General features: G+C 56.5%; 2 protein-coding genes across 2 annotated transcripts in view; both read right to left on the bottom strand.

Annotated features, from left to right (window-relative positions):
* CAPN10 (calpain 10) overlaps positions 1 to 6,345 on the bottom strand; it is an 18,989-nt gene extending 12,644 nt beyond the window's left edge. The window contains exon 1 of the mRNA XM_006760675.2: positions 6,216 to 6,345. Coding sequence (XP_006760738.1) covers positions 6,216 to 6,345 — 130 coding nt within the window. The remainder of the gene's footprint in view (positions 1 to 6,215) is intronic.
* Positions 6,346 to 7,215: 870 nt separating this feature from the next.
* The window catches only part of RNPEPL1 (arginyl aminopeptidase (aminopeptidase B)-like 1), a 9,058-nt gene continuing 6,584 nt past the window's right edge, over positions 7,216 to 9,689 (bottom strand). Inside the window, exons 9-11 of the mRNA XM_006760512.2 lie at positions 8,926 to 9,156; positions 8,710 to 8,852; positions 7,216 to 8,230 (exon numbers count right to left, since the gene is read on the bottom strand). Coding sequence (XP_006760575.1) covers positions 7,943 to 8,230; positions 8,710 to 8,852; positions 8,926 to 9,156 — 662 coding nt within the window. The 3' untranslated portion in view covers positions 7,216 to 7,942. The remainder of the gene's footprint in view (positions 8,231 to 8,709; positions 8,853 to 8,925; positions 9,157 to 9,689) is intronic.

The raw sequence follows: 9,689 nt of genomic DNA, 5'->3' as shown, positions 1-9,689 counted from the left end.
GCTTGTGGGCGGAGCCAATGGAAGACCCCGCTCGGGCGGGCGAGTAGTGAGCGGTCGGACTGGTCTGCCCGTGTTGCTGCGTGCTGGGTTCGTCGGAATAAGCCGGCCGGGGGCCCTGACCGGTGATCTCAGTGGGTATAGCATCAGCCTGCGGACTGAAGGGTCCCAGGTTCGATTCCCGTCAAGGGCATGTACCTTGGTTGCCGGCACATCCCCCAGTAGGGAGTGTGCAGGAGGCAGCTGATCGATGTTTCTCTCTCATCAATGCATCTAACTCTATCCCTTTCCTTTCCTCTCTGTAAAAAAATCAATAAAATATTAAAAAAGAAAGACGGCCCTGGGGAGGGTCTCCCCAGACCTGGGAGACTGTCTCAAGGCGGCTTGGGACCGGAAGCTGGTTCCTGAGCGGGCAGAGTAGGCGCGGAGCATCCGCCTGGTCCCCGGGTGGCCGGCTTCTGGTCCTGGTGGGCTGGGCAGGGATCTGCTGGGCGTGCGGTTACAATGGTTACAACGCGCGGCCGCTCGGTGCTGCCGAGAGGTGAAGACAGTGATTTCGCGACCTGCTCAAGGACTCAGTTTCGCTGTAGGAACCAACGTGTCGCCGTCCCCGTTCCCTGGAAGGAAGACGGCCAGCCCCTCCGAGCTGCTTCACTCTGCCTTCACAGAAGGTCGGGCAGGGGTTAAGCAGGCCTTCTAGTGACAGCTCTCTGCCTGTTAGGGCTTCTCATACTATGCACCCCCAGGCTGCTTTTGCCCATCCCCAATATGAAGGGTGGTCAAATCAGTCCCTACTGGTGGATGAAAAACAACCTGATCCAGAAGCCCCTGCCCCTGACCTTTACTTGCTTGGAGCCCCAGGTTCTGCAGCTCCTCCCTCTGAGCGGCTGGGCAGGGCCTGCTCAGGTAGCAGCTGCTAGTGATAGCATGACATTGTGTTACCTTGACCCCACTAGGCCTCAGCCCCTTGATTTGCGGGCCTAGGGGACTCATCTCTGCTGGGGTCCTACAAAAGGGGTGGCCACATTGCCCACCACCCCTCCGGATGCTAGGGCTTACTTCAACCATTCAAGACCCCCATGGCGCTAGCTCTCACAGAAGATGATTCCCACCCCACGGCAGGCTGGAGGCTATCCTGTAGCTGAAATAAGTCAGGAAAGGCCAGGGCTCTATGTCCTCTGGGGGTCCTAAAAGAATAAGAGACAATTTTTTTCCCCTGGGGTGCTGGGCAAGTGATTTGCCCCAGGTAACACGTAAGTGTGAGGCCAGCTCAGGATCTGGGCTCCTAAGTTGGGGGCTCTGTTGTGCCACTTGCCCAGGCTTGCAAGCTGTGTTCTGGACAGGGCCCTTGCTCAGAGAGGGCCAGGGGACAGCTGATGCTCGGTAGGCAGCAGCCCAGGCCTGCAAGGAACAGGTGAGTGACCAGCACTGAGATGGCATTAGGCCATTTCTCCTGTCAGCCTGCCTGGCACAGCTTGTCCTGGACCACCCTTGCCCCATATGCCCTGTGTTCCTCACCCTTGGGTGGAGAGATGCTCCCTCAGCCAATTAGGAGCCCAGGCCCCTCTGGCTTCTAGGTATCAGGAAGAGTTAGAAACAGCCTGGGATGGTGGGACAAGAATCTTCTGGAGGAAGCTAGTTCTGGAGCCCAGAATCCACACTGGGACAGTAGTTATTTCAAATCTGAGCCTTAGGGCCCTCACTGGAGTGGGACTCTTCCCCAACCCCAAGTGCTATTTGAGGGTTGCAGAGGCCCTGTGGATTGCAAGGGGATGGTCAGTGAAGGTCCTGGTTCTGGGCTGTGGGAGTGAGGGCCACAAATCAGGATGTCTCAGCTGGGGTGGGGAGGGGAAGTGGGGACCTGGAAGCTTGGGTCTGTCCCCTTCCCCTGCCTTCAGAAATCTTGCATGTACGACTGGAACAGGGACCATCTCAGTCTTAAGAGCAACCATGGGCGGTTCTGCAGAATTGAGCGTTCCACCCCTGACTCTGGAGCTGGGGACAGGTCCAAATGCCCCAAGAGCTCAAAGGGTCAAACTCATTTGAAACGATGAGATGGTGAGTTTGTCTGTCAAACGATCCTCACACATCCCACAGGTCCCATTCCACAAACGGAGCTTTGAAGGGAGGAGAGGGCAGCCCAGCACATTAGGACTCCAGCCTTCCCAAACCAGGCAGACCTTGTTCACTTTGCTCATTGCTGTGGGAGAAGTGGATTCTTTTGGGGTCATGTTTTAGATTAAGTTTCAGGTTTTTTAAAAAAACAAAACTCCATTATAAAAATAATATGGAAGCATGTAGTCTGTTGAGATCTCACTTCCAGGTGTATCCTCTTGGTTCAAATAAATTTTTATAAAAATTTAAAAAATACGTGCTCCTTATAGGATCCCCCCGACACACACTATTGCTCCCAATGGTCACATGTTAAATTCTATTATGAACACAATGCAGGTAATCCCCACAGTTGCCTCCTGTTCTTTTTTTTTTTTTTTATTGATTTTTTACAGAGAGGAAAGGAGAGAGATAGAGAGTCAGAAACATCGATGAGAGAAACATCGACCAGCTGCCTCCCGCACACTCCCCACTGGGGATGTGCCCGCAGCCAAGGTACATGCCCTCGACCGGAATCGAACCTGGGACCCCTCAGTCCGCAGGCCGACGCTCCATCCACCGAGCCAAACCGGCCTCGGCGACTCCTGTTCTTGAAGTGAGCACATGTCAGATATAGGCTGCTCTGTGCGTCATGGATGCTGCTGTAGTCACTGCGGATTGGAATCTTTTCCCCTCCCTCACCCATTTATTTTTGAACAAAGAGGCTTGTCTGGGGTGGGTGGTAGTGATGTCTTTAGCACCCTGCCCCTCCGAGGTGCTGTGCTGGGCTGGGGTGCTATGGGCAGCCTGGCCAAGCCCCACATTTAGCAATCACTTCCATGCTCTGAGGCTCCAGTTCTCCCTGTGTCTGGCCAGGTGACTATTTAGAGATGTCAACCAATGGTCCTTGGTGCCAATTTCATGTTGACAAGAATCCCTAGTTTGGGGTGCAGTGAAGAAGGGAACGTTGTTTAGTGCAAGATAGCCCAGTGTGCATGGCTATGAAGACAGCATGGTTGTGAGGTAGCCTTGGGGTCAGGACCCTCTCTGGCCAAACAGCTATGCCGTGCTCCCTGTGGGTCTGCTCTGCTCTGGTGAGAAATCTCTAGTGTTTCAGGGAAAAACTCAATCTTCAGTGGAAATTAAAAGTTCCCTCTGTGGCCCTGGCCCATGTGGCTCAGTTGGTTGGGTGTCATCCCATGCACTGAAAGGTTGCTGGTTCAATTCCGGGTCAGGGCACATGCCCAGTTGTGGGCTGGGTCTCTGGGTGGGGAGCATGCAGGAGGTAGGTGATTGATGCTCTGCTCCCACATCTACGTTTCTGTTTCTCCTTCTCCCTTTCTCTCTTAAAAAAAAAAAAAAAGTGGCCCTAACCTGTTTGGCTCAGTGGATAGAGTGCCAGCCTGTGGACTGAAGGGTCCCAGGTTCGATTCTGGTTAAAGACATGTACCTTGGTTGCAGGCACATCCCCAGTAGGGGGTGTGCAGCAGACAGCCGATCGATGTTTCTCTCTATCCCTCTCCTTTCCTCTCTGTAAAAAATCAATAATATATATATATTTTTAAAAAGTGCCCTCTCTGAGCCATAGGGGAGCTGGCTTATACCAACACAGGTCCTGTCCCTGGTCCCTGAGTGTTCCATCCTCATGCAAATGAGGACTCCAAATTTTTGTGATTCAATTGGCCCAAAGGCACTATTCCGATTGATCAAAATGGAGCTGCTCTGATTGGTCAATAAAGAAGCTGATGGGATATTGCTGTGCAGTTCTGATTGGGTTGGGAAAGCCTCAGTCCTGTTGGTCGAAATAGGATTCCAAGGGCTGGCTCAGATAGCAGCATGGTACAGGCAGGCAGCTGGGTGCAAATGCTGGTAGTTGGGTGCAGGCTGCTCACTGAAGTGCAGTTTTCATGAGAAGCCTCAGTTTGGAAATGGCCGTTAGGCTCCGTTTTTTGTTTGTTTGTTTGAAATTTGAGCCCAGTCAGCGACCAGGAGCCCTTCTTTCTCACAGTCCACAGAAAGTAGGAAAAATGCATAGCCTTAAGAGCTAACATCAGATTCTTCTAAATAAAGGCAAGTCTGTGTCAGGAAAATACCTTTTGGGTATGTGAGTTGCCCAGGGCATGGCTGCTGCAGGTGTCTCAGCCTGGATGTGGAGGTGTAAGAGGGAAGGGGAGGCAAGTCAGTGGCTAAGGAAACGAGGCAGGGATCCGGGTGGGTGAGGGCCAACAGAGAAGTCACCTGGGTGTGGAATGAAGGGCGTGTTGCGTGAGGACGCCTTGATCATTTTGAACTTTTTCGTGTGGATTTTTCTGTCTCTATGACTCTCAGGTTTTCAGTAAATCCTCTGACAACTTCCTGTATACTTTCCCTTTTCAGAGCCCCCTTGCTAACGCTAGCATTTGTCTTGCTATTCCAGCCCATGCATCCAGTCTTCATTGTGACCATTTACTGGCTTTTCATTTTTAATAGTTGTCCCTTCAAACATTTCAAGGTCTCTGGCAGGTTCTTTCACACTCCCTTTGTTTCACCAATGCCTATCCCTGTCCCATGGCTTATTTCCAGCCCCCGTGTGTGGCTGAGATTTTAACGCCTTGGATTGGAAAGTCCTCATCTGATTCCTCGACTGGCTGACTGCTCAGCTGTGGTTTGGTGTGTTGAGTGGCTCTCCTTCTCATACTTCACTGCTTCTCCCGTGAGCCGGGTCTTTAGGTCGGAAGTTCCAAGTTCTGCCCAAGGCATCTGACCTAGAACAGGGGGACTTAACACTAGTAAAAGTTGGGGGTGGTGTTGCGAGAAAAGTACCCCAGGGATGAGCCTGGACTGCACAAGACACGGCCTGTGGGACACAGGAAACCTTATCTGGACCCTCGGACCCCAAGAGGCTGTGGGCAGTGCAGGCTCTACATGCAAATTGCATCTCCCTCACCCTTTCTCAGGCTTCAACTCTCCATCCTGCCTCATGGAAGCCATCTGGCCTAGGTCCCACCTCCCTAGGCCCCAGCAGATCTGATATTCAGACCCTCCCCCAGCTCCATCGACACCACCCTCCTGCTGCCTCAGCACTCCATTCTCTGTCCCACAATATATGTGGTGGGAGTGGTTGCATGAGGCCAGTGTGAACAGAAGGGGTGCGTGGTCTCCACGTGTCCAATCACCAGTGTGAGCCCCTTGTTTATCTGTGGTTAGGTGCTTGGAATGTTTGAGATGTACTATCATCCCTCAGCCTGGTTCCCTGAGGACCCAGTGCCAGGAAGCCCCCACCCCTGAAGTGAACAAGTAGCACAAGTGAGAAATAAACCCGGGAGGCGGAAATCTTGGTATCTCAGAGTTGTCTGTTGCTGGAGTGTACTTTAGCCTGCGTGGTATGGAAAGCAACCCCTTGGCGAGGGTGCTACTCTAATACCCAGGATGTGTGCTGCCGGCTTGGGGGCTGGCTGTATGCTGCAGCCGAGGAACTTGTGGGAAAACAGCTGTGATGGCTCATGAGACCGATGACGTCCTGAATAACTTGGTCTGGTGAAGAGGTTGGGAAACATTAGCACGTGTTGGTCACCGGCTGCATTGGGGAAGATACTACTAAGATGGTTGGAAAAGTATTCTGGGTTTGTAAGCTGCGAGGAAAGGAATTGAGAAAAGATAGGGATGCAGGAATCCCCGGGCTAAGAGCACCCTGCTGGCCCCCGAGGGCAGATCAAGGTCCAGGACATCAAGGATATGGGTGTGGTCACTTCTGTTGACAGCTGAGAGCTGCTTCTGAGCTGTCCAAAGTCCACAGAGGCTGCAGGGTGGGCCCCTCTCAGCAGTGACCATCCAGGAGGGCTGCAGGCCCATAGGACTGGAACCAAGCGCATGTTGAGGCCACCACTTTGTGAGAACTGAACTGCCAAAGAAACTCAGAGCCGGGACTGAAAGTTTGGGACTAGAGACTTGCACACAGCCTTGGCAGGGGAGAGGCTGAGAAGCAGTGCAACCCCCAAGGAGGGCTTCTTGGCCAGAGCCATGTTCAGAGGCCAAGAAGACAGGATGAGGATGGACTTCTGAGGGTGGAGCCAAGGCCCCAGAGCTGCTCATTCCCGGGACAGGGTCCCTTGCAGCACCTGCCTGGCAGGACAGTGGCTGCTAGGCACCTTCTGTGTCCTCCTCCCCCAGGATGTTGTTGCAGTGGCCTGGTTTCTGTTCCCTGTAGGGAGGGTGAATGTCCTTGGGTTGAGTGAAGCCCCACCCGCCCTGGTGCAAGGCTGGTACATGGACCCCCATTCCTGGAGACTACCCGAGACCCTGCGTATGGGCTTGTGCCACGACTGGGTTGGGGGGGAGCACCTCCAGGGAGGGGAAGTCTGAAGTGCAGGGAAAAGTCAATGGGACATCTGGTGACCTGGGGGCTGGATGTGGTGGCACCAGGGTTGCTGGCCTGCCATTTCCGGTCCCACCATGTCCTGGCCCCTTGTGAAAAGGAAGCTCTGGAACTGAATCTGGCCAGTGGGCTGGGTAACATGTCACTTTGGACCAGAGCATGTAATCCTGGCATGAGACCTGTAACCAGATAGCATTGCTGCTCTGTTGGCCTGAGCCCAGCCGCCACCCTATAAACTCAGTGGCTGCATCATGGCCACAGCCCACAGCTCAGCCGTTCTTTTGGTGACGGCCTGAGTGGGAGTCCCCAACCTTAGTGCCTCTTCTGATCCCCCTCTGTACCACAGCCTCTTCAGGACCTACTCTAGTGGCCGTCACAGCCCTGCCCCCACCCTGTCTCACTCCTCTGAGGAAACACCCCACCACTCACCTCTCCCTTTTACTCCTCTGGGGTGGGGAACCACCGCTGAGAAAGGCCCAAAGGGTAGTGACAAGTGGCCTACCTTTGCTTTGGTGTCTGAGGGTCGAATGGGGCGCCCAGAGGCCTGGCCTAGGAGCTGGGAAGGCTGGCCCTTAGAGCCTAGAGGCTGCAGGGCAGAGTCAGATGGCCAGGAGTGGCTGGAGTGCAGAGGAAGACCCTTAGCCCCATCCAGCATCCTCCTGCCTCTGGCTAGGGGCCTATGTATCTGAGGATGGGCTTCGACCAGCTCCTGACCTCGCCCCAGAGCACAGGCAGATGCAAAGGACAAAGGCCGGGGTGAATACGCTGGGAGGTCATTTTCAGAGTGGAGGTTTAATGGGATATCACGGTGACCCTGTCACAGCGGTCTTCTGGGTGGCCCAGCTCTGAGCGTGGGGTCCCCAGGCCTCTCCCAGCACGGTGGGCCTAAAAAGAGCACCAGCACCACCCGCTACCTTCCCTCTGGGCACAGCTGCACTAGCCCAGCAGCCACGAGATAGACATCCTGTCCTACATCCCCTGGGGCCCGGGGACCCCTGTTCCCTGAGGGGCTAAGGCTTTCCAGGGGCCCTTCCCCAGGGATGTCCATTCTCTCCTTGGGGTCCCCTGCCCCCACACTGAGGGTGTGTCTGCATCCTCGACCCTCTGCCAGGGGCCAACCGAGGCTGCTCACCCCAGGTTCGGGGTGTAGGGCTCTGCGGGAGGCATGCTGTGGGGACAGCGCAGCTCAGGCCTCCCAGCAGACATAAGGCACAGTGTGGTGGTCGCTATGGGACTGTGGGGCCGTCACCCCAGGGGCAGAGCCCGGCAGTCAGTGTTGAGACAGAAGGACGTGGCGTGTGCTGGCTGCTCTGGGGCCTGCAGTGCAAGAGAGCTGGGGGGACCATGTCCACGGGCCTCGGCTGGCCACGAGGAAGGCCCTGGGAGAAGCCACAGGAGGGGCATGTGTGGGCCCAGGCAGAGCTCGTGGCCAGAGCCGAGGTGCAGTCATGGCAGGCCTGGGCCACAGAAGGCACAATTGTGGTGTCTGGGAGGTCTGGGCTAGGCAGACACGTTGACGTCCCTGAGAGCAATGGCGCTGCTGGGGGCCTCGTCCCCGAGCAGCAGGGCAGGCGTGTCCACGTCCCCTTCAGCTTCTGCTCCAGCACCACCCTGCTCTGCACTGGGCTCTGCGCTGGGACCCAGGCCCTGGGTCAGGATCTGCTGGATGGTCCTGCGCAGGTTGGGGTGCAGCCGGCCCTGTGTCTGGTAGAAGACTTCCAGCGCAAAGGACTTGAGGGCACCAGTGCAGAGGTCCTCATACAGCGGGATGGTGTACATGCGGGACATCTGGGCGGGGGGACATGGGTCACACCGGCTGCACTCCTGCCCCTCCTGCAGCCCACCTGCCCTGGGCCCAGACTCTCAGTGCCAAAGGGAGGGCCCCTGTTAGCCTCTCACCCCCACTATAGGCCTTCTGCAGAGGGAGCTTGGGCTGGGGGCACTGATGGGACAGGGCAGAGAGGCCCCTGTAGGCCTGGAACCGTTAGGCTTCTGAGAAGCTCAGATGCCCCTGGTGCCCAGGCTAGGAGCCCAAATGCCCATAGGCCAGGGCCAAGTGGGCCTAGACCTCCAGACTGCTCCCAGCGTGTCCCCTCTAGACACAGCCTCCCAAGGACTCTTCCCATGTGGTACCCACCCCACTGGCAACCCAGATGCCAAGCCTTCCCCACCCCATTCTCTGGGATGTCCAGCCTGAGCAGCCAGACTGGAGGGTCAGGTGAGGCGGTGAGGGTAGGAGAGGCAGGGGCCCATGCAGGTGACCACACCTGGCTCTCGAGGAAGCGCCGGACCCGGTGGAGGTCAGGGTAGTAGTCGTTTCGGACTACGATCTGCAGCCAGCGGATGCGGATCTCAGCGTTCATGGAGTCCAGCAGGGAGGAGTAGCACTTGGACAGGCTCATCACCACCTCTGCGGGGCCAAGGGCAGGTCAAGGCTGGCAGGCACACCCATCCCCGGCCACCCCAGCAGCTCCAGGACCCACCCTGGGGCAGCGGGGACCCATCCAGCAGCCTGTCCAGGAAGAGTGCCGTCTGGAAGGTCCTCCACTTGGAGATGTCGATGGCGCTGGCTGAGGCAGCTGCCTGCTCCAGGGGCTCCGCAGTCCACAGCTGGAAGAGGGCCTCCACGGGCCGGGTTAGGCTGGATCCCTGAGACAGGTCTGGCTCGGCCAGTGGCGGCCCCGTGGCATTGAGCCAGCGCTCAAACTCCAGCCCTGCAGGGAGGTGTGATCCTGGGGTCCCCACTGGGCTGGGAGGGGCCATCCAAGGCCTGCCCAGGAGTCCCCAGACCATGGGGGTATCCCTAGACATGACTGTTCCAGGGCCCAGAAGCCCCCAAGGCAGGGACAGTGTGGGGAGGCTGGAGTCAGCGCTAGCACCTGCCACTTCAAGCCACCAGGCTGGCTTCTGTCAAGGGGGCACAGGGAGGCCAGAGGCTCCAGTTGATGAGTAAGGGACTCCAGTCCCCCCTGCTTCTCCTAGACACAAGACAATGGGGCACTTAAAACCCAACCTCAGCACTGAGGGGGAAGCCCCCAAGGCAGGGACAGTGTGGGGAGGCTGGAGTCAGCGCTAGCACCTGCCACTTCAAGCCACCAGGCTGGCTTCTGTCAAGGGGGCACAGGGAGGCCAGAGGCTCCAGTTGATGAGTAAGGGACTCCAGTCCCCCCTGCTTCTCCTAGACACAAGACAATGGGGCACTTAAAACCCAACCTCAGCACTGAGGGGTAGTGGTCTGTACCATGCT

This window comes from Myotis davidii, unplaced genomic scaffold (assembly GCF_000327345.1).
Source record: "Myotis davidii unplaced genomic scaffold, ASM32734v1 scaffold370, whole genome shotgun sequence".
Classification (NCBI taxonomy): Eukaryota; Metazoa; Chordata; class Mammalia; order Chiroptera; family Vespertilionidae; genus Myotis; species Myotis davidii.
Note: the sequence above shows the minus strand (reverse complement) of the source record. Positions and strands in the feature narration are given on the sequence as shown.